General features: G+C 51.7%; 1 protein-coding gene across 1 annotated transcript; it reads left to right on the forward strand.

Annotated features, from left to right (window-relative positions):
• Nucleotides 1-583: 583 nt before the first annotated feature.
• On the forward strand, nt 584-9,761 carry CCDC42 (coiled-coil domain containing 42). The gene is made up of 7 exons (XM_072821165.1): nt 584-869; nt 1,133-1,238; nt 1,490-1,594; nt 3,143-3,340; nt 5,735-5,956; nt 6,080-6,238; nt 9,485-9,761. The coding sequence occupies exons 1-7, from the start codon at nt 787-789 to the stop codon at nt 9,560-9,562; spliced, it is 951 nt and encodes a 316-aa protein (XP_072677266.1). The 5' UTR covers nt 584-786; the 3' UTR covers nt 9,563-9,761.
• The last annotated feature ends 14,414 nt before the right edge of the window (nt 9,762-24,175 follow it).

Below are 24,175 nucleotides of genomic sequence, written 5' to 3' on the forward strand. Positions count from 1 at the left end.
TGAACTTATGCACAGGCCGCTGGTGGGATCCAAGGAGGCAGCCCTCATGAGGGACGCGTGTCAATATGGGCCGGACACGCCCCAGGGTGTGGCTTTTCTTCCTATTTTGAGGGCGCTGGCCCTGGGTTGGCTACACCCCGGGGCCCCTCCACGTCCCTGGGGGCGGCGGCCTCTCCGGAACCAGGCTCCCAGCCTATCTCCACGCGCCTCCCTCGCCCCCCATCTGGTTCTCAAGCTCGGCCCCCTCCCACCCTGCCTCCTTGTCTTGTGGGCCCTCTGTCCCATCCCCGCCCCTGGCTCACCCTCACACACACCCCTGAACCGCCCAGGACAGCCCTCCACCAAAGCCCCCGTCTTGGGCCATGGGCACCCACACCCTGGCCTCCCAGGCCTGGATGCCAGCATCTCATCAGGCCCAGCTTCTCCCCGGGGTTCCTGGGGTGAGGGTGCGGAGGGGGGTGGAAATGCAGGAGCAGAGCCAGGATTCCAGCAGGCCCAGGGTCAGCGGGGACAAGGGTCAGAGAGCAAAGCGGTTCCGCAGCTGGTCCACAGAACCAGGAGGCCGGTTGCCAGGTAACCAGATCTCCCTTCACTTCCCACCACATCATCCTGAGCGGCGATCCCAGCCTCCAGCCGCCTTTGCCTTTCCCGAGGCCCTCAGACCCCCCTTCCTCCGTGGGACCCTGTGAAGCAGGAGGAAGGGAGAAGCGAGAGCCCAGCCACACCCCTGGGCCACCGTGTGACTGCGGGGACCCGGCGCTGGGGCGCCACTAGGCCAGCAGCACCATGAGCCTGGGCATCATGGAGGAGGAGGACCTCGCTGAGTACTTTCGGCTGCAGTATGGGGAGCGCCTGTTACAACTGCTGCAGTGAGTGTCTGGGGGCTGGGGCCTCCCACAGCCCGCTCCCAGCCTGTCCCCTCTGCCCCCCATAACAACACACCCCAAAGCACCTGCCTCCTCACCCCCGCACCAATCCACCACCGCCACCCTCACCCCCAGCCCTGGGGTGCTCCCAGGATGCCAACCCAGCCCTCCCCATGCCACCGCCCTCCCTCACGTGGGGGATGGGGCCCCTTGCCTCCTCCTCTCCCCGGGGTGCTCAGAACCCACCTGCTCTCTCACCTGGGCAGGAAGTTCCCCAACATTGATGAGCAGTTGGAGTCCCCGTCCATCCGGCTCCTGGAGAAGAAGAAGGAGGCCAAGATCATGCACCGAGCCATGGAGCAGAAGAAGGAGGTGGGGACTCAGGAGTGCAGTGCGGGAAGGGCCCTCCTGGAGCCCCCCAGTTCGTGGGTGGCAGTGGCTGGAGTGGGGGGATCCTGGGTGAAGCTTCTGTGTTCTCTCTGGGGAGAGAAAAAGGATCTGAGCCTGGGAGGCAGCAGGGTCCTGGGATGCCCTGCTCTGAAGCCTGGGTGAGGTGGAAAGTGGGTGGCCTGGGGGCAGAGGTGCAGGGGGGCCCCTGACCTCTCCGCTCCCCCTGCCCCAAGACGTTTCAGCGCAGGATGGAAACGCTGAACCTGCGCTGGGAGGAGCTGGGCATCAAGGAGGCTCAGCTGAAGGCCCACATCCAGAAGTTTGAGCAGTTCATCCAGGTATGAGGGCCCCCCACCCTGCAGACAGCCCCTCCTCTCTCCTCCCCCCTCCTCTCTCTCTCCCCTTTCTCTTTCCATCCACCTGTCTCCTTCCGCTCCCCTTCTCCCTCCCCCTCCTTCCTACCCCCTCCTCCTTGCTTTTCCTGACTCCTTACCCTGAGTTAGCATCTCTTCACTGTTCAGCAAGGCCTGGGGCTTCTCCTCTTAAGTCCCCGCTCATCACTGTTTGCCATTTCCTGTCTCCCTGTCACTTTGAGCCCTTCTAGACTGCGCTTCCCCATCTCCTTGCCTGTACCTGGCACGTACAGTGTCTCTGGGGACTGAAGGCGTGGGTGGAGGATGACAAGTGAATGCACCTGCCACTGTCAAGGCTCGGCAGGCGGGGGTACAAAGATGAATCAGACAGGGTTTCAGTCCCGGGCACCCCCACCCCCACCCCTCTGCCCTTGCACTGAGGGTCCAGGCAGGGGTTGGTGGAAGGACCAGGCACCAGAGTCCAGCCAGAGACAACTCTCCATCAGGTCTTAGCAGAGCCATTTGACCATCCAGATTTCTCTAGACTGGCTCCCGCTGGCCCTGATAGAGCCTGAAGGGCCTGGCCCAGCTCCGGGGGGTCCCTGGCCTCTGCCTCGGGGCAGGGAGCGTGCTCTTAACAGTGCCTGTCTTGGTCTGCACCTACTCCAGGTGGGAGAGGAAGCTGATGGGCCTAGTACGCCTAGCACGTTCTCCAGGGGTCCCAGCCTTCGGAGAAAAGTAGTGGAGCATGTGCAGAGCGGCAGGAGATGGGGGGGGGTGAGAGCTTCTCCAACAGCTGCCAGAGGCCCAGCAGCCTGGAAATCCTGGAAAACTGGTCCAAATACGGAACCCCCAGGAGTCTCTCTTTGCTTTCAGCAGGCCTTGGGGTAGGGATGGGTGCCAGCAATTGCATTTCACAAAAACTCCCCAGGGGGTTGTGACACATAACTGGACTTGAAAGCCACTGGTTTAGGGGATCTTTGGCCCTCTCCTGGGCTCCTGGGGCACAGAGCAAATCCTCCCTGTGCCTTCTCCACCTCCCTCCAAGGGTCCTCTATCCGTGTGGCATCACTAGAGCCCTTGAAGAGGAAGAGGCGCCACACGGGTGCACGGTGAGGGGTGCACATGCCCCCTGACCATGCAGGGAGGACTTTGCAGAATGAAGGAGAACGAGGTGTCAGTCTGGTTGCCGGAGCTGAGCCTGGTGTCTTTCTTTGAAGACATCAGTCACCTGTACCACCTGCTGCAGCCTCAGCCTGATGCCAGTCTGAGCCATGGGAACGGGTTCTCCGGAGCGGCCCTTGCCCTGCAGGGCTGCCTCCTGTCCCCCCTCCCTGTGGCTGGAGCACTGTTGCCCCAGCTCTTGAAAGAGAGGGGCTCGAGCCTCTCACTTCTGCAGTTGGAGAAATTTCGGTCCCATGTACCAAATCGGGAGAAAATTCAGGCCTCCTGGCCCAGCGATCCCTGCCTTCCCAGGCAGACAGAGGGGAGGACAGGGCCAGCGTCCCACCAGTGCCACCTCTTCCGCCCCAGGAGAACGACCAGAAACGGATCCGTGCCCTGAAGAAAGCCAACAAGGAGCGGGAGCTGAAGAGGCAGCGGGTGCGCGAGCTGGCCAAGGCCAAGCAGGAGATGGCGGCCCTGAGGCTGGAGCACCAGAAGCTGAGCATCAAGCTGCAGGACTACTCCATTTTCAACAAGTACCTGGAGAAGGTGGTGGAGAACTCAGAGGTGAGCAGTCCCTGACTGTGCACTTTTCTCCCTGGGCAATTCTTGGGGCCTCCCCCGGATGCCTCTCACGCCCCGGTGTGACCACAGCAGGCAGGGACCCCTACCAGGGGGAGCCAGGTGCGAGGTGTTGATCAGGTGCCAGGGGTGGGAGGATGGACAGCTTTCTGAAGTTCCAGCAGTTTCCATATGGAACTAATGTGTGTTCTAACGTATATGGGGCCCAAATCTGTGTTAGTTCGTCTGTGCTAAGATACTACCTGTTGCACCCACATGGTCCACTCATAATGGGGCAGGGCAAGCCAGGGAGACCACGTATCAAAGCAGCAAGTAAATGATAAGACAGGACTCAGATTCAGACCTGCGATAAGGTGCGTCTCATGACCGTGGAGCTTGGCCTGAGTCTGGCTCTGAGCTTCATGCCCCTTCCGCCCGCGGTCTGGAGTCCCCAGCTCAGTTCATCAGCTTCCTGGCCGCCGAGGCCAGTCCTGCCCCTGGAGTGGCCTTCCCACCCACAGCCAGGCCCCGAACCCGGGCCTCATCCTAGCTGCCTCCCCCTCCTCCCTCCCTGCAGCCATCAATCAGCAGATCTGGTCTATTCTGCCTCCTAAGTATTTCTGGAATTCAGCCCCTGCCTTTTCCTCATCCAGACCCCCGATGTACCTCATCCGGAGTTCAATGCTGCCTTATTCCTGGCCACCAGCCTGTCCCACGGTCGACAGCCAGTGTGATCCCTCACCCCTCTTCCTCTCTCTTTCCTTTTTTTTTTTTTTAAGATTATTTATTGATTTATTCATGAGAGACACAGAGAGAGAGGCAGAGACACAGGCAGAGGGAGACTCAGGCTCCCTGCGGAGACTCGATCCCAGGACCTCAGGGATCACACCCTGAGCCAAAGGCAGATGCTCAACCGCTGAGCCACTCAGGCACCCCTGCTTCCTAAAATCCTTTAACAGAGGACTCTACACTCCTCCTCAGGGGTGACTGGGCATTTTTTTCTACTTCCTCCAGGTGGATCTGTCTCTCCCCATCTTGAATGCAGGCTATTCATATTAAGCTCTCCTGGGCATCTTGAATTCACCACACGCACCATCATCTGTAGACGGGCTGCTCCCTCTACCTGTCCTCACCTTCCCCCACCTGTGTTTGGCTGGCCAGCTTCGGTTCATACCTCTGGTCTCATTTCAGCATCCTTTCCCTCCTGCCGGGAAACCTTTCCCGGCTGTTCCCACCTCCTCCGTGGGTGGCCCTTCCCCACAGGGGCATATCCATGGAAAGGCCAGGAGGGTGGTCCGGAACGCCAGTCTATCACTGGGAATGGCAGGAGATGCAGGGAGCACTCAGGGACTGTCCCCTGGGTTGCTGGAAGGCACACTTTGATCAACCCCTGGGGAGGTGAGTTGGCGTCCTGGAACTGGCGCTCACACCACCCTCTACAGAGGGAGGGTGCCCGGCCTGCGAGGTCAGGTCAGAGTGTCGTGGCTCCGGACCTGGCAGGCCACCTGCCCTGCCGGTACCATCTACAGCCCCCACCAGAGGGGGACCTCAGCAAACGTGAACAAATACCAGAAAGCCTTATGCTGAAGATGTCACCAGGGTCTCGGACCAGCCCCACCCCATCATAGATAGGGCTTATCAGTCTGTGTTATAACTCTTTCCCTGTCTGTCCTCCCTCCACACCACCCCAAGGGCAGCGTCTGGCTTTCTTATCTCCTGCTCTGTCCCTAGCACTGAGCTTATGGTGTGGCCTATAAGCGGTTCTCTGTACATTCTTGTTGGATGTAATTATTTCCTTAGGAGATGTCTCATGCAGCTCCTCAACCCCCAAACTCCAAACCCCAGCCAGCAGTCCTCTAGAATCACCTGGGGTGAGGGGGGCCTTTAAAAAGTTTTTTTTTAATTTCTTTATGCATGCACGAAAGACAGAGAGAGAGAGGCAGAGGGAGAAGTAGGCTCCCTGCAGGAAGCCCAATGGGGTGCTTGATCCCAGGACCCCGGGATCACGACCTGAGCCACACAGGTGCCCCAAGGGGATCTTTTTGGAAAATTCAGGCGCCAGGGACCACCTCCAACCTCTTTATTAAAATATATCTCTTGGAGGTAGAGCCAGACTTGTGTCCTTTTTAAAGCTCCCAGGTGACCCCAACATGCCCACCGAGGACCCCAGCTCCAGCTGTACCTGCCCGGAACACACATCCCATGGCCATACTAACCCAGGAGGGTGAACAGGTGGACACCAGTGTCCTTCGACTTTGGAGTAGGGTCTCCAAGCTAGGCTAGGCAGAGGCATCTCAGCAGGGAGTCGCAGGGGGCGGTCCTTCATCAGCCCCAGGGGGTGGGGGTGGGCGGAGTGGGGGGCAGCAGTGCAGTGAGCAGAGCTCCCCCTCCCCTCTGCAGTTCGAGGAGATCCACGAGGTGATTTCACGCTACAAGACGCTGGTAAGCATGCACCAGGACCTCATGCAGTCGGCGCAGGAGGGCCAGGAGAAGATCGAGCGGGCCAAGGCGAGGCTGGCGCGCTACATGGAGGAGAAAGATGACGAGATCCTGCAGCACAACAACGAACTGGCGCGTCTACAGATGCGCTTCGACCGAGCCCGCAGCGATGTCATCATCTGGGTGAGGGCAGGGGCCCAGGGGGGCTGGGGGCTTCAGGGCGGGGCGGGGGGGGCGGACAAGGATGGCACGCATGCACACACACCCATGTCCCCTGCTCACGTCCTGGCCCCACCCGCTCCGCAGGAATCTCGCTGGGCACACATCCAGAACACTGCAGCCAAGAAGACCCTCTTGCTTGGCACCATTAAGATGGCCACACTGAACCTTTTCCAGATCGTGAGCAAGCAGCTGAAGGAGACCACCACTGTGTCCCTGGAGGACACGCACAAACAGCTGGACATGGTAAGAGGGGGCGCAGCGCCCCCCCCCAGGTCTACTGAGCCACAGTTGGCCATCGGCCCAGCTGGGAAGAATGAACCCCCCAGAGTTCAATTAAATTCTTTAACAAGGATCGGAGTCACCTCGGGGCTGGAAAGTGTTGTCGAGCCCCACCTCCAGAGTGTCTGACTTAGTAGGTCTGAGATGAGAACCCACAAATTCCCATTTTTCAACAAGTTCCCAGGTGATGGTGCTGGTCTGGGTTCTGCCCTTGGAGAACCACCACGTGAGCGCTAAGACCCTCTTGACTGCACTCAACACGGGCAGTAGCAGGGACCCATTGTTAAATCCAGTCCTTGTGCCAAACAGCCCTACTGACTTCTGGAGAGAGGCTGAAGGCTCGTGTCTGAGGCCCACTCTGTGGGAAAAGAGAAAAATGGGGAGTGAGGTGGGAGGGGAAATCAGCAACTTTAGTAGTAACTGAAAGGAAATAACCAAAATAACCCTTCTCACCGTATGATTCAAAGCTGTTTGATGCTATACACATGCGCGACCCCAAACCATCTTGCTTCTGACCACAGGTGCACATATCCCACAGTTTGGGCAACTCTGTACAGGCAGATGCATTAGCCATGCTTCTCGTGACATGTGGAAAACCATGACTAATTCTTCATTCCTTTGGCAAAAGCCCGGGGCTCTGCTGTGAAATAACAGAATGTGAGCTCCAGAAGGCTGAGATTTGTCATTGTCTTGTTTCTAACTGTGTCTCCGTGTCTAGAACAGTGCTTGGGACACAGTAGGTGCTCACTAAGCAGCGAATGAATATGAAACACAAGCCAATAAAAGCCATGGACGACGGGAAGGTACTTCACCTGTTTGACAACAAGAAAGTAAAACATGGGGACACCTGGGTGGCTCAGACAGTTAAGCGTCGAATACTTGATTTCAGATGGGGTTGTGATCACAGGGTCATGAGGTCCAGCCCCGTGTTGGGCTCTGCGCTCAGCGTGGGGTATGCTTGAGATTCTCTCTCTCCCTCTCCCTCTGCCTCTCCCCCCGCTTGCACACTTGTGCTCTCTCCCTCTCTCAAATAAATAAATAAATCTTTCTTAAAAATAAAAATAAAAAAGCAAAGCTCACGAAATGTAAAGGATATTACCCACTGAGCAGCCCAGAAGAGGGATTTCCCCAAACCAGACAATCAGCCTGCAGCTCCAAGTATGTAGAGCAGAACTATTGACAGTGGAAGGCGATTAATAAGAAACTTGTTCCACAAGTTGAGCAATCCTCAAACTTTTTGCTATCAGGAGGCCTGTACACTCTTAAAATTTACTGAAGAGCAGACACCCACCCCCACCAAGAGCTTTTGTTTGTATGACTTATGCTGTTGATATTTACCATGTTAGAAACTCCAACAGAAAAATTAAAGATAATCCATTTTTCAACGACGACAGGAAGCATGCTTGATGAAAAACTACATTTTCAAAAAATTACTTTGTGGGACAAGGGGCACTTTTGCAAATCCACTTAATGGCTGGCTTCGTGGACAACAGGTGGGTTCTCCCATCTGCTTCTGCATGCATCCTGGTGGTGACTGAGCCATGTCATGGAAACACCCCACTCTGGTAAAGGCCACTCTACACTCATGAGAGAACAAGAGAGAAAAAGACAAATAATGTATTTGTATTATCAGAAAAGGATTGCCCCTGCAGACCCCTGTCTCCAGTATTGGGGTCTCAGGGACTCGTGGATCCTCGCCTTGAACTATTGTGACACAGGATGGGGCAGGAGGTGGCCACCTCCAGCTCCCTGACCCGCCCAAGCATTCCCTGCCCACAGCCTGGCTCCCAGTCCATCCCCTGCAGATTTTGAGCTAACTCCCTCTCAACCTCCATCTGTAGCTACAAGAACACTTCCTGTTGCTCAAGTTATTTTTTTTTTAATTTTTATTTATTTATGATAGTCACAGAGAGAGAGAGAGGCAGAGACACAGACAGAGGGAGAAGCAGGCTCCATGCACCGGGAGCCCGACGTGGGATTCGATCCCGGGTCTCCAGGATCGCGCCCTGGGCCAAAGGCAGGCGCCAAACTGCTGCGCCACCCAGGGATCCCTGCTCAAGTTATTTTTAAAATATCCCACCCCATCGCCGTAGGATGGGAGCCTATCGACAGACGTACGCATGATCAACTAGGCTGAAAAAATGAAAAACCAAGGACCTGGGAAAACCGGAGTTGCAACCTCATGTCAAGGCCCAAGTGAAAAATACAGACTGTGGATTCTTGGATCGTAAAGGACAGTAGCTCCACAGAGTCAGTAGCTAGTTGTGCATCGTCTGGTAACAAGAAGGAAAAGCAACACGTGGTTCCTGTACTGACATGAGAAAATGTAGATGTGCTCAGAGCAAATGTCTCCCAGTGCTTCAGTCTGGTTGAAATCTCCCAAGGAGGCTGCGGAGACTCCCAGTGCAGGATGTGCCCAACAACATCCCTAAGATACATCCAAGCACGGGTTCTGGAAGGCAGCCACTTCCCTAGAGTGAGGAGCATGGTGCCTCAGTACAAGTTAGGAAACACGGTTCTGCCAAAGGCCTGAGAATATTTGAATTCCACGTCCTGTGTCACGGAAGGCCAGGCATTAGCCCTGAACGCAGCCCAGCCCAAGCTGTCCGGAGCAGCACTTTCCAAACTGTGCTTGGCAAATCCTAGGACCCCCAAAGGTGGGTACATCTCCTGTGGTGGAATCGAAGGAGTCCATGGGCTGATACGTTTACAAAACTCTCAGCGAAGCAAAGTCAGGTGGTCTTCACACACAGGACTTTGCTGTCTTTGCTATGGTTCTGCCCTGAGTTTCCAAGCAGGTAATGTTTCTGAAGCTAACTTGACCACAGAACCCTTTGCGTGGGTGTCTGGGAACTTTTTTTTTTTTTTGAGATTTTATTTATTTATTCATGAGAGACACAGAGAGAGGGGCAGAGACACAGGAGGAGGGAGAAGCAGGCTCCATGCCGGGAGCCCGACGTGGGACTCGATCCCGAGACTCCAGGATAGTGCCCTGGGCCAAAGGCAGACGCTAAACCGCTGAGCCACCCAGGGATCCCCCTGTGACTGCCTTCTTGAGGCCACTTTCCCTTATTTGATGATTATTCTGGTTGAAGCATCAGGCTTAGCAGACTGGAAGGCACACAGGGAAGGCCGGGACATGGTCTGTTTGGGGATGGATGACGTGGCCTGTTGCCCGGCGGGCTAACTCTGGTCCCCTTGCCTTGTTAGATCCAGCAATTTATCCAGGATCTGTCAGACATCTGGGCAGAGGTGAGAAAGAAGGAACAGCAGCAAATCCGGGTTTAAGGCTGCAGTTCTAGAATGTTCTGAGACAGCAACTCAGAGAGACTAAGTTCCTGGTGAGCTTGTGGTCCCATCAGCGCAGCCCAGCCTTCTGGGACCCCCCTTGTCGTTCTGCTAGCGAACACCCTGTGCTATGTCCCCCATCAGGCCTCCAACCATCCCCATCCCTGAGCATTAAATTCTGTAAGATGATTGTTTCTAAGTTCTGTCTCTTTTTGGTTTATTCACGGGGAAGACAATCCACCGAGGGGAGAAAACCACGCCCTCTTGAAGCTGGCCACTGAGGTAGTCTGAGGACTAGAAAAACAAACTTCAGGCCTGGCATCTCCTAGGCCTTGGGCTTGCACACAGACATAGACCAGCAGCAGGATGAGTACATAGGACCCTTCTTTCCTCTATCACTCAAAAACAAAACAAAAAAAATTTTTTTTTTGCTCCCTCAACCAGTCTGCTTCTCGGAAGGTGGGAGCATTGTTCCTTCTCCACCAAAGCAGATAGCGGAGCAGATCCAGAGGGTCTGCGGGATCCCCGCTGAGAGCACTGGGGGCAGCAGGTAGCCCTCATTTTTATACACCTGGAGACACCACCTTACAGGAGCACAGCAACTTATGAGCTTATTAGAAATGCAAATGTTCAGGCCCCGGCCCAGACCAGAGAGTCAAACTCAGAGGGTGGGACCCAGTCACCTGGGCTCACTCTTTTCTTTTCTTCTTTCTTCCTTCTTTTTCCTTTCCTTTCCTTCCCTTCCCTTCCCTTCCTTTCCCTCTTCCTTCCCTCTTCCTTCCCTTCCTTTCTTTTCTTTCTTTCTTGATTTTTATTTTATTCATGAGAGACACAGAGAGAGGCAGAGACACAGGCAGAGGGAGAAGCAGGCTCCCTGCGGGGAACCCTATGTGGGACTCCATCCCAGGACCCTGGGATCACACCCTGAGCTGAAGGCAGACGCTCATCCAATGAGCCACCCAGGTGCCCCCACCTGGGCTTTTTAATAAGCCCTCCAGGTGATTCACCTGGCCCAGGGCTTGAGTGGCAGAAGCTGGATGCCCCTTCTCTGCAGGAGGGTGTAGCAGTCCTGGCCTCCGTGACTGAGTGCAAGCTGGTGTGCGCTTCATGCCAGGTCCCCCAAACCTCCCACAGAGCCTCTCCAGGACCCCCATGCCCCCTTTCTGGAAACACCCAGGAAGAGAAACTCGGAGAACTACAGAGCAGCCTGGCCGAGCTGCCTTGGCCCCAAGCATCCACACTGTGTCTCCTCTGTCACAGGTGAGGGCCAGGGCGGTGGTATTCCTGGCCAAAGGGACTTCTCTCTGGAAGGGGCAAGAGGCAGAGGCCCTCTCGAAAACCCGGGATGGCGAGTTCTGGGGCTGGTACTCGGAGGGGAATGGGTAGAGATTCCCGCCAGAAGGAGAATGGGCATCAGGGCCCTCCAGAAACGGGTTTGCGGGTGAAGGGTGTGCCTCTAAAATAGCTTCCTCTCACCTGTGAGCCTCCTGGGCTATGTCCTGGGAGGTGGGAGAGGGTCCAGGGCACACCATTCCCCCAACCCCACCCCCAGACACAAATCCCCCCTGGTTTCTGCTGTGTCCTAGAGGTGGGGGGGTCGAGATGTCTAGACTGCCAGGACTGAACCCACTTCCTGGGAGGCCTAGGGTCCCCTCAGCCCTGCCCCAGGTCCTTTCCCTCCTTCTCCTTCCCCATCCCCCCTCCTTCCCATCTTCCCTCCTCCTTCTCTCTCCCCCTCCTCCTCTATCCTCCTCCATCCTCTCCTTCCTCCCTCTTTCTTTTCCCTCCCCCTTCCCTCCCTCTTCTGCCTCCTTGCCCCCATCCCTGCCCCTCTATCCCCCTTACCCCTCCTCCTTCTCCCTCCTTCCCTTCCTCCTCCTCCCTCCCCTCCCTCCTCTCCCTCCTGCTCCTCATCCTTGGAGTATCAGGTTTCCTGCTTCACTGAAATGGGGGGAACTGTAAAGAGTCACACTTCGAATCCCTGCGATCACACCCAGGCTTATCTTACCCCACACGTGTTCACACACATGTGTGTATATGTCACTCTGATACTACCGTACTTTTTCAGGTTTCAAAAAGGGGCCCAGTCCCAGCTGGGGAGGAGAAATTCTGTGGGTCTAGGCAGATTTCTTGATTACAGGCAAAGCCACAAATCCACAAACTCCTTCCCAAGCCCACAGACGAGGGCAGAGCACATGCAGAAAGCCCAGAGATCCTCCTGAACTTCCCACTGAGGAGTGGCAGGGGGCAGCGGCCATGGACAGACCCTTGCTCCTGCCCCCAGGCACTTCAGCCCTGGGCCCTGGACCCACAGAAAGAAGCTCATGCCTGCCTGTTCAGGACAGACTTGGGCTCCCAGACACATGAGGTCACCTTCCAAGAAAAAGATGGAGTGGAGGGCCTGATGAGAGCATCCCCAGCAAGAATAGACACCATCTCGTTAAAGCAGAAAGAACTGATTAGTTCCAGAAATGAGTGGTTCTCATCAGCAAAGGCAGGAAGTTAGGGCTCTGGGTGTTTTATGGGTAAAGGGAGGCAAGAGGAGGGGAGACCTCTGCAGGCTCCCTCTCTGTGCTGGAACATACCATTCCTTGCTGAACCTGCTCACTCTTCCAGATGGAAAGGAGGGGAGGAGGTAGGATGGAGGAGGGTGGCCTCTGTGGGAAGGAGCCCAGCCCAAATGCACCCAGGCAGATGACTCCTCCTGTCTGCCACGTGGAAGGCCACGCCATACACACACCCCGAAGGCCAGAGGTGAAAGCTTTTTGGAGCCATCTCTGTCTCTCCCCAGCTGCTGGAGAGTCCATGCATCTATGGGATTAGCTTTTGGCCTTTGGGATCAGATCCGCCCTCACACAGACTCTACTTACCCTCTATGCCCCTTCCCAGACTCCAGGCTGGGGTTCCCACATCTTTTGTGCAAACTGGAGGTGCTCTGAAACCTTCTGGGTTTCTCTTCCCTTCTCCCACACAGAGGGCCACGGCACTGGCTGAGTGGAGGCCTCACCTCAGGAAATTCACCCTCAAAGGCCTGACGTTTCCCTTTCCCAGTGCTTTCCACCTCTGGAACTTTTAATGTTTTGACATTGAGGCAGCTCCCAGTGTAGACCAGGAGTGATTAGAGGGCAAGTAGCCATTTTAGGAATTTCATGAGGACATGAGTTGGATTTAGAAACATCCAACAGAGTGAAGCTAACTGTGTGGAGATGCAAATTAATTGTATTACTTTTCCTGTGTGTGTAATTTGTCCACAGACCTAGAGCCTTAAACCAACACCCACTAATTACCCCACAGCGACAGGCCAAAAGTTTGCAGATGCAGCCGGGCTCTCTGCCCAGGACCCTAAGGACCAACATCATGGTGTTGGTTGGGTCAGGCCCTTACCTGGAGAGTCTAGGGAACAACCCACTTCAAGTCTCTTCAGGTTATTGGCAGAATCCAATGCCTTGCAACCGTGGATCTGAGGTCCCCGTGTCCTTGCTGGTTGCCAGCTCTCTGACAAGAGACCATCCACATTCCTTGTCATATGCCATGTCCTCCATCTTCAAAGCACGACAGTGGACTCATGCTTTAGACCCTCCTGACTTCCTCTTCCAAACCCAACCGTAGAAAACTCTCTGCTTTTAAAGGGCTTATGATATTTGGTTAAACCCATCCAGATGATCTCCCTTTTGTCATAGAACGTAGGAGTCACACCAGGGAGTGAAGGTCATGGGTGCCATCTTAAAACTTAGCATTTCACACTGATCAAGACATCAAAACACCTTGAGAAAGGAGGGGGGTGTTGTAATGCGGGGAGTCACAGGCCAAGACGAGGTATGGAGAGAAGGAAACCCTTCAGATGTGCACCTAACCCAACATTTATGTTGGGGCTTACTGCCTACTATGGGGTCAATAAATGGACATGAGTCAGTTCGGGAATCTCCTAATATTTCATGAAGTTTTTATATACATGCATGTACAGATTTTTCATGAGTGAGGGATTGGGGGCAGAGGTGAGAGAAAGTCTACATCTTTCAGTAGATTTTTCCAAGAATCTTGACATAACAAAATTAGGAGGTACTGCTTTTTTTTTTTTTTAAGATTTTATTTATTCATGAGAGACAGAGAGAGGCAGAGACACAGGGAGAGGGAGAAGCAGGTTCCCTGTGGGGCCCTGATGTGGGACTCGATCCCAGGACCCTGGGATCATGCCTGAGCTGAAGGCAGGTGCTCAACCACTGAGCCACCCAGGCGTCCCAGGAAGTACTGCTTTTTAAAAAATGAACAGCTTTATTGAGAATTCATATACCCTATAACTCCTTCATTTAAAGTATACATTTCGATGATTTTTAGTATGTCAACAGACGTGTGTGACCATTTCAGACATTTCCATCCCTCCTCCCCAAAAAACCCATCACACCTGTTGGCAGTCCTTCCAATTTTCTCCCAAACCTCTAGTGCTGGGCGACTAATAATCTACTTTCTATTTCTCTGGATTTACCTATTCTGAGCACTTCATATAAGTGGAACACACTAGATTGTCTCTTGTCTTTGGCTTCATTTACTTAGTACGATGTGTTCAAAGTTCATCCGTGCTATAGAGTGAATCAATGCATCATTCCTTTTTAAGGTTGAATAATATTCCATTACATAGATATACCACATTTTACCAACCCAGTCATCAGTTGATGGACATTTGAGTTGTTTCCCCCTTTGAGCTACTGTGTGTGAGCGATGCTGCTATGAACATTCTCATACAAGGTTCTCTGTAGACATAGGTTTTTATCTCTCTTGGGTTATATTCCCAGGAATGCAATTGCTGGTTCATATGGCAACTCTGTTTACCCTTTTTTAGGAAGTGCTAAACCGTTTGAAATGACTTCATTTTGAGATAACCTAGGGGCACTTTCATTTCAAGGATTAATGGCAAGTTGGCAAAAAGGACAGCCAGCTGGCAAGGAAGAGTCAGAAGAAAAACCAGGATTTAATGAGACAGTGACCCAGGGCACAATAGGAGATTGATGACTGTAACACCCAATTACGGGCTGTCCAGTCTCCAAGGAAGGGGGCTGGACCATGAGGTAGGGGCCGGGCAGCCCCCCAGCCCTACCTATAATTCCCTTCGCAGCCCCCACATGCACCACCCATCTTCTCCACCCTCCATCTCACACTTGGGCTTCAGAACCCCCATGCCAATCGACAAAGAGTGATGTCATTGAGTGCCTCCTATTTGCCAAGCGCAGATAGAAAGGAAGGCGACAGATTAGCAAACCATTGGTGTGCATTCTGCCTCTTGGGGTTTATGGTCTCTTGGGAGAGACATTGAAGCAGTGGTTATAAATACTTAAATAACTAAATAACGATCAGTGCTCAGCTGTCAAGAGGTACTGGGTTCTGAACTCACATAAGGGGGTAAAGAACCAACCAAGGAACCTTCCCTTCCAAGGAAGCTGTGTAATGTTGAGGAAGAGATGTAGAGATGACTATGACGGTTTTTAGCCAGATGATGGTGGGAAGCAGGTGGGAGTTGAGTAAGGCTGTCCTAACACAAAATGGGAACACCCTGGGTCTGAAAGGGATGGCTCGGAAGGCTGGTGTCACTGGACCAGGGAGAGGCAGGGTGGAAAACAGGCAGGGCTGAATCACGCTGAGGCTGTTGGGGAGGTCTTTCCAAGGATCTTGTTCTTTATTCCAGCCTGAAGAGCATGTAGAGGGTTTTATTAAATAAAAAAATTAAACACAAGAGGCCAAAGGTTGAGCTCAGAGTAGAAGTTTGTTTTTTGTTTGATAGTGAGAGGCTTAGAAATACATTTGGGGTGGGAGGGTAGGCCTGGGGGCTCAGTCCGGTGAGCATCTGACTTCAGCTCAGGTCATGATCCCGGGGTCCTGGGATTGAGCCCGGAGTTGGGCTCCCTGCTTGGAGGGAAGCCTGCTTCTCCCTCTCTCCCCTCCATACCCCCGCTCGTCTTTGCACTCTTTCTTTCTCTCTCTCTCTCAAATAAATAAATGGAAAGAAAGAAGCCAACCTACCCACCCAGTGTGGCACAGAACCGAGGATCCAGAGAATGAGGTTTGAGGGACAAGAAAAGGAGTTGATCTTTAAACCTGCAAAAGCAAAGCCCGCAGACCTCTGTCCTATGCTAGAAAGGCAAGTCTGACCAAATCTGAGCTTCATCAGGTGGGCGCAGGGTCTCAGCCCCACCAGGTGGAGCACCTTCCCCGGGGGGCTGCCCCCTGTTGGATGCCAGGCAAGGTGTCTGGCTCAGCATGACGGCTCACACTCGTCTTAGCAGGTGCCAGACCTGCACTGCTGGCCACGGTCTACACGGCGTGTCCATTTTAAGCCAGGGAGGAGCGTGGTCCGACGTGCCCTCAGAAAAGATGGCTCTGCCTCCTGTGAGTGTAGAATAGACTGGATAAAGCACAAAGGAGGGTGGCCAGAGGGGCTGCAGGGAGACCATCCTGCTAACCGATCTTTTTTTTTGTTTTTAACTTAAATGAGAAAAAAATTATGACTGCTGTTTAAATACGAAATGCATGCCCCTTAAAAATTGCATTGAGCTCATCCGTGGAAAGAACCAGAGTGACGTAAAACCCAGTTCAAAGGAGAATTTAAAGAACAGACACATATAGAGACGGTCTGGAGAGCCGAAGTTACTTTGCTTATAGACGCAAAAAAAATGGTCGAATTGTCGGTGCCACAGGACAGAAGCCAATTGCATCTTCCATGTGCCAAGTTCACTCGAATTTCTATGCCCAGGAATCATCATCTGCGTCGCCTCTGTAAGGGAACTTCCGTCTCTACGGGGTTGCAGAATAGAGTCCTGATTCTCCCTGCTTGAAAGCTGGTCACAAATGTCGCCTACAGTCTGGGGCTGCTGCAATGGTCTTGGCAGACCTGGACTCGTGCGGAGGATCTACGGGAAGTAGACCCCAGTGGGGTGTTGCAGTGGGACTGGGGTGAGCAGAGTGTCCACACATCCCCGCCCCCACCCCACCCCCGCCGCCCGCTCTCCATGGCAGATTCTGAGACACCTCAGGAGGCCTGGAGCTCTTCAGAATCCAGGGTAACACTTTCGGCCTCGATGCTTCCTAAGCTCCTGGCTGCTTAGCGCTGTGTGCTTCCTGGGCTTCCTACTTTTCCTAAATCTTAATGCTCAAGTATTTTTATATATAATTGTATGTATGTATGTATGTAATGTGTATATATATGTATATATATATTCACTATTTAAGTGCCATCTCCTGCTTGCAATTTGACATGGTACAACATTAAAGATGAACCATGCAATTTCAAGTTTAGTTTTTTAGCAATCTCAAAACCCAATGTGGGGCTCGAACTCATGATCCCAAGGTCAAGCGTCCCATGCTCTTCAGACAGGGCCAGCCAGGTGCGCCATGACCTGTGCAGTTTTGAAGAGGCAACCTAGCCTAATGTTTTTGGTTTTTTTTAGAATTTGATTGACAGACATGACTTTTTTAAAAATTGTATTTATGTATTCATGAGAGACACAGAGAGAGAGAAAGAGAGAGAGAGGCAGAATCAGGCAGAGGGAGAAGCAGGCTCCATGCAGGGAGCCTGATGTGGGACTCGATCCAGGGACTCCAGGATCATGCCCTGAGCCAAAGGCAGATGCCCAACCACTCAGCCACCCAGGCGTCCTGCCTAATGGGTTTTTTTTTTAAGATTTTATTTATTTGTTCATGAAAGACACACACACAGAGAGGCAGAGACACAGGCAGAGGGAGAAGCAGGCTCCCTGCAGGGAACCCGATGTGGGGACTCAATCCCAGGACCCTGGGGTCACGACCTGAGCTGAAGGCAGACACTCAACCACTGAGCCACCCCAGCGTCCCGAGCCTAATGGTTTTAAACACAGACTCCTGGCTTAGACTCTGAATTCCATGACCTCAGGCATGCTCCCTAATCTCTGTGTGCCTCTGTGTCCTCCTCTGTGACACAGAGACCGTGGCGAGCAGCTCACAGGGTTGCTTTAAGGATTAAAGCATCAGTTAGTCCCAGACCTGGGACATGGGAAGTGTGGGGTATTTTCTGTCGTCGTGATTCCAGCCACTGAAGGAATTCACGAGCCATCGTTTTCGGTTTCATTCTGCTCTTGGGGGGCTGGAGGTTGGGTTCATGACCAGTCTCCATCGACACTGGGGCTCTTGTCTCGTGAGCGAGGCTCAGGAGTGATCACACACAGGAAGACTCAATCATGGTAACAAACAGCAAGCAAGAGAACCTTCAGCATCATCCTCATCACGTACCTCTTGACACCCCCAAGCGTGAGTGCGAGGCGCCAGAGAGGGGATGCTGGGACGATGGGCGCCTACCTCACTGTGTTGCCCCAACCATCCCAAGGGGGAAGGAATCACTGAAAATATCAAAGTGTCCTCTTCCTTCTCGGAACACAGCAGGTGTGATGAAGACAGAGGGTAAGGGTTGTGTGTAGGGCAAGTTTTTGCCCATTCTTCTGTCCTTCCCCCCACTGTTTCCTGAGTGTGCCCTCCAGGGTCCCATCAAGCTCCTGGAGGGAGAGCCTGAGGACTGCTTAGCAGAAAGTCTACACAGTACCCCTCCTCATGGGAAGTACAAGCAGAGCTTAAAATACGAATACTAATAATTATTACCATCACAGATTTTTTTTAAGATTTTATTTATTTATTCCTGAGAGACACAGAGAGAGGCAGGGACACAGGCAGAGGGAGAAGCAGGCTTCCCGCTGGGAGCCCGATGTGGGACTTGATCCTAGGATCCCGGGATCACACCCTGAGCTGAAGGCAGATGCTCAACCGCTGAGCCACCCAGGCATCCCCCCAGTCAACATCTTGACTGCACTTCCTGAGAGACCTGGGGCCAGAATCATCCAATTCAGCTGCTCCAGATTCCAGATCCTCAGAATTCATGTGAGGTGATAATATTATTGGGGGGAGGGGCGGTTGGGGGGATTTTTTTGTTTTGTTTTTTTGCAACCTCACTTTCTCAGACAGCTCTGTCTTGGCTGACAGCCTAATCTAAAGCAGCCACCCTATGACTCTCTAGGATATAAGTCCATCATATTTTTTATACCACCTATTACTATTTAATTTCCTTATTCATTGTTTAGCTGGCTCCACTATAATTTAAGCTCCTTGAGAACAGGAATAGTTTTCATCTAATTCAGAGATGTGTACTCACTGTCTGGAGCCCTTCCTGGTACATAGTAAGTGCTCATTAAGTGTTTATAGAGTGAGGGGTGCCCGGGTGGCTCAGATGGGTAAGCATCTGCCTTTGGCTCAGGTCAGGATCTCTGGGTCCTGGGTTTGAGCTCCACATCGGGCTCCCTGCTCAGCAGGACATCTGTTTCTCCCTCTCCCTCTGCTTCTCCCCCTTCTGTGTTTTCTCTCTCTCTCTCTAATGAATTTTTTTTAACTTTCAAAAAAAGTGTTTGTGGGATGAATAAAATGAATGAAGTATATATTCTTTCATGAAAGGGGCTGTGTTGATCTTTGGATCTCCACAATTCTGAATGCAATAGCTTGGCTGTGATCGCAGCTCACTTACCATTCCAGGACAAAAATACTTGTTGTAAGACAATAAAGAGGTGAAAAAAAACGAATCATGGGAATCCCAGAATCCCTTATAAAACATGTGCGATCTTACTGTTTTATGCTCCTGAATTTGAGACCATTTAGTACTCCGGAGTAGACAACTATTGCAAGTAACGAAGTCTGTTGTGTTTTCTTTTTTTCTTCCTAATAATTTGAAAATAAGTTGCGGACATCAAGACCCTTCAGGTCTAAATACTTCATATTTTTTTTCTAAGAACAAAAACACTGAATAATTTTATTTCACCCATGAATTCAATTGCACCCATGAATTAAATGTGTCAATATGGATTAAATAATATCTAATATACAGTTTATAAATTTTCTCCAGTTGTCCCCCAAAATATCCCAATGGTTCCCCGCTTCATTTAGAGTAAAAGACAAAGTCCTCACAGAGGAGGCCATGAGGCCCTCCATGGTCAGCTCCCACCCCCACCCCAACACCTCTCTGACCTCATCTCTTACCCTCCCCCTGTTCACTCCTCTCCAGCCCCACCTCCACCTTCCTCCACTACTCAATGCACATTCTCACCTCACAGCCGATGTTGTTGCAGGTCCCTGTGTGCTGTGTGCAATTCCTTCTCACTTCTTTAAAGTCTTGGCTCAAATGGCTCAGATATCTCCTCCTTTTTAGGGTCTACCATGGTTACTACCCATTCTCTAATTTCAATCCTGTAGATTTTTCTCCATAAAATATCCTCTTGGAACATACTGCAGGATTGGCTTGTTGATTCTGAGTGGCGTTGTGTCTCCTCTACTAGAACATGAGCCCCATGGCAGCAAGGGTTGTCATCCATGATCACCTCCACATTCCACTGTCCACACGCCTGGTGCAAACATCAGTGGACATTTGTAGGATCAGTGAGTGAGCAAATGAAGGAAGAGCCCAGGGGAATGCCTCCCACAGTTGCTGACAAAGGGGATGATGGGTGGTGGCAAAGGGGATGATGGGTACTGTGATGATAATGAGCTAAACACCAAACTGGGGAGCTTGGCCACATTTCGGGGAGACCCAGACATGATGAGAGTGAGTCTTGCTAGCCAGAGAGGGATTGAGGGACCATGGTGTGTGCTGGACATCTTACCCCAACCACCACGATGTTCTGTCTCCCATCCTGTATTTTAGAACATCTCTCTTACCTCTCAACATTTTTAGACTCTCCTTTAAGAAAGAGTTAATGACACTAATAATCGCGGCATGTTGTATTAAGTGCTCCCCATGTAGCAGTCATGATGCCAAACCCTTTAAACCCAGTGTCTCGAAGGTAATCTTCTCAATAATCCTACAAGGCGGGTTTTACCGTAAATCTCATTTTCTGGACAAAGATGATTCAGAGGTTTTACTGACTTTTAAAATTCATATTTAACATGCTGACCTTATAATTCAAAATATCTAGTTCTTCCTTAAGCTTCAGCTTACAACTCTGATTCTATTTATGTCCAACATATTTTAACTATCACTTCTGAAAGGAGTTCGAATGTGTGATCTGGTGACAAAGTTAAATTCCTTTAAGCATTTTAAATTGCGAGTAAACATTTATTATGTTCAGTTTCCTCTTCTGTACTTCCATGGTCTGACAAGACAAACACAATCTTTCCAAGCATTTAAATTTAAATCATTCATCCAAAAAATTAAACCTAAAAATGTGGTGAAATTTGAGTTCTCATAAATATTCCAGCATTAAATGTAAGTTTAAGAAATTTTGTGTTTAAAATCGTAAATCTGAATCAAAGACATACTAATTTTCTATTGGAATTCCAAGATCTTTTTTCAACTTTATTTATTTATAAGTAATTTCTACGCCCAAAGTGGGGTTCAGGGACACCTCGGTGGATCAGCAGTTGAGCGTGCCTTTGGCTCAGGTCGTGATCCCAGGATCCTGGGATCGAGTCCCACATCGCGCTCCCCACAGGGAGCTTTCTTCTCCCTCTGCCTGTATCTCTGCCTCTCTCTCTCTGTGTCTCATGAATACATAAATAAAATAAAAATAAAGCAAAAAACAAAATGGGGTTCAAACTGATGACCCTGAGTCACATGCTCTTCAGACAAAGCCAGCCAATGCCCTGGAATTCCAAGATTTTTACTCTAAACAGGCCAAATCCTATTGAGCAACAAATACATAAATACCAAATGTGCACAGATTCTTTTACATAAAAATATCACTGCCATGATTTGGATTCCCTTAAACTATCTACACTTAATTTCAAATCTTTAAAGATGTTGCTCATCAAGGAAACTCTAATATTCATTTCACACCATTTTGGGTGTTGCCTTCTTGACTTTTCTGAGATTATGGAACATCTATGCCCTGTCTCACTGCTGTGTCAGTAACCCCACAATTCAAAGGAGGTGCCCAGGGCCTAGGGTGCCTACATCTGAGTTACATGTTACAGCCCGACCCAGGAAACACTACCGCTCAATTGGATTTTGCATCTCTTTGGCTCTTAAGATGAGTCAAGTCATTTCTATCTTTGAACCAGATGGATTCCCACATTCTTTCATACTCTGACAGCCTCTTTGGACCAGGCAAGTCTTAAGAGATGTTAAACTGATGTCTGATTGGGCCCCTGGATGGATCAGCGGTTGAGCGTATACCTTTGGCTCAGGTGGTGATCCCAAAGTCCTGGGATTGAGTCCCATATTGGGCTCCCCACAGGGAACCTGCTTCTCCCTCTCCCTGTGTCTCTGCCTCTCTGTGTGTGAGTCTCATGAATAAATAAATAAAATGCCTTTTTAAAAAAACACCTGACATCTGATTGAATCATGACTTAGGAATCAATTGTTTTTCATCTAGTGGTGGAACTTCAGACATCCGTCAACAATAGGAAGGGACCTGGGGGGTCACCGGTTCCTTCCCAGGTCTGTGACATCACACCCCATCCTTACATGGCCTGGGAGGTCAGCCAGCTCTTAGGGCAGGAAATAGGGAGGCTTCCTTCAAAGTCCTTTGTTGGCTTCTCTCCTGCCCTAAAGGATAAAGGTCACACAGATGGGACCAGAAGACACAGAAGCAGCAGGATTGCAGCTAGGTAGGCTCCTCCAGAGGAAGCACAGAGGTGCCCAAGTACATCTTTATTGATCTCCTTTTGAACACCAATAAGCCTGGTTAGGCTGAAGGGCAGCTGGCTTTGGTCCCATTTTTCATTCATTTGACCAATATTTATTGCACTTGTGTTATGAGCCTGGTCTTGCCTTCAAGGAGCTCATGGTCTTCAGAGGTCTTCAGAGGTCTTCATGGGGCTGAATGTGATCTACATCCCAGAAAGGGCATTGATAAAGGCAGTGGGCATGGGTGACCTCCCTCTGGTGGAAGGAGATGAGAGAAGGGACATGAAAGAGGAGACATTTGATATCAGCTGTGTTTACTGGGCACCTACTATATGCCAGGGTGGTTGGGGGATGAACAAGAAAGATCTAAGCAAGATACTTGCAGGTTGCGGGGAGCTAGTGCTTACTGAGTGTTCACGATGTGCTGACATCATTCTAGTGCTTTACCCAGACCCACCCATTTAATCCTCTGTGAGGCAGAAAACCATCAAAATCTCCATTTCACAGATGAGGAGACTGTTCTTACCCTGCCTATGGCTGCACAGTCCTCCACCCCAAAATGTAATGGCTTAAGACACCAATCGTTTTATTGTTGCACGATATGGTGGGTCAAGAATCCAGGCAGAGCTCAGTAAGGACAACTCACCTCTGCCCCACAGGGTTAGCCCGGCTGAGGCTGAGGCTGAGGCTGAGGCTGAGGCTGAGGCTGGAGGACCAGGGTGGCTTTGTCACACGGCTGGGACCCAAGGGTGGCCGTGAGCTGAGGGCACTACAGCTGTCCTTCACGTGACCTCTGTCTTCGGTTGGAGAGCCCGGAATTCTTTACACAGCGGCCAGCTGGCCTCCCAGAACATAGACACAAAAGCCGCCCGTGACACAGCATCACGTCCACCACATCCAACTGGTCAGTGGCTATCACAGAGCCTGCCCGGATTCAAGGGGTGGAGGGAGGTCAGCAAGCGAGGAGTGGCAAAGTCACGCTGCGAAGGACATGCGGGATGGCAGGAATTTCTCTGGTTGTCTTTGGAAGTGGTCTTCCCCAGACATGGGGTTTAAATAACTTTGCTCAAGGTCATATTACTAATAGGCTGGGGGTGGTCAGCAGGGGACAGGTAAGACCTGCACAAATGTGGAGAAGGACATGTCGGGTACAGCTGAAGCATGTGAGGGCCCAGGGACAGGAGTCCTGGAGTGTAAGACCAGGATGATCTCGTGCCCTGGGCTAGGCTAGGTGGACTCTGGGCAGTGTGAAGCTACGAAAAGGTCTGGAGCAGAAGAGTGACCCATCTGGGACCGTGCTTTTGGGACACTGGGAGATTGGCAGCCTAGTAAACATGGATACTCTGCGGGAGTCATGCTACTCGACCTGGGTAGCAGAGGCAGGAGGGGACGGAGAGGGTGGTACGAATGCAGTAAACATCACCGGCTGGACCTGACACAACCTGGCAGCTTGGTATTTTACAGGTGAGGGAGTCGTGGCTCTGGGAAGTCAACACTCCAGGATCTCTTACCAAAGCAACTGCCAAAAGCTGAGGGTAAGAGGCCGGTGGGTGAAAGTGTAAGTGGAAAGTGGCGCCCCAGAGTCCAGGTCTTTGGACCCTTCGTCCATTCAGGCACACTGGGGGTGTTCGTGGTGGGGAGCAGGAGAGTTGGGGCTCTGTTGACTTCTCTGGGGGGCACGTTGCCATCAGCCTGGTATGGGTGTCAGTCTAGTGCAGTCATGCGCTGCACAATGAGGGCATGACCCGCTTGAACAAACAGAAAGAGCCCACCCGGTGGGTGACAGGCACTCTTTCCTCAGCAGGGAAAATGTACCCAGGCAAATCTCAGGTTGGTGACATGAGGCTTAGCATGAGCGACTCCATTTGGAGCTTGTTGTCTTGTTTTTAAGCCGCCTGGGCCAGGATGAGGGCTGGGTGCAGACAGGGACATGGAGGCTTCCATTTTGCTGCCTCCACAAATAACCCGGAGTTGCTTTGAGGGTCTTTCTG

Source organism: Canis lupus, chromosome 3, assembly GCF_048164855.1.
Source record: "Canis lupus baileyi chromosome 3, mCanLup2.hap1, whole genome shotgun sequence".
Classification (NCBI taxonomy): domain Eukaryota; kingdom Metazoa; phylum Chordata; class Mammalia; order Carnivora; family Canidae; genus Canis; species Canis lupus.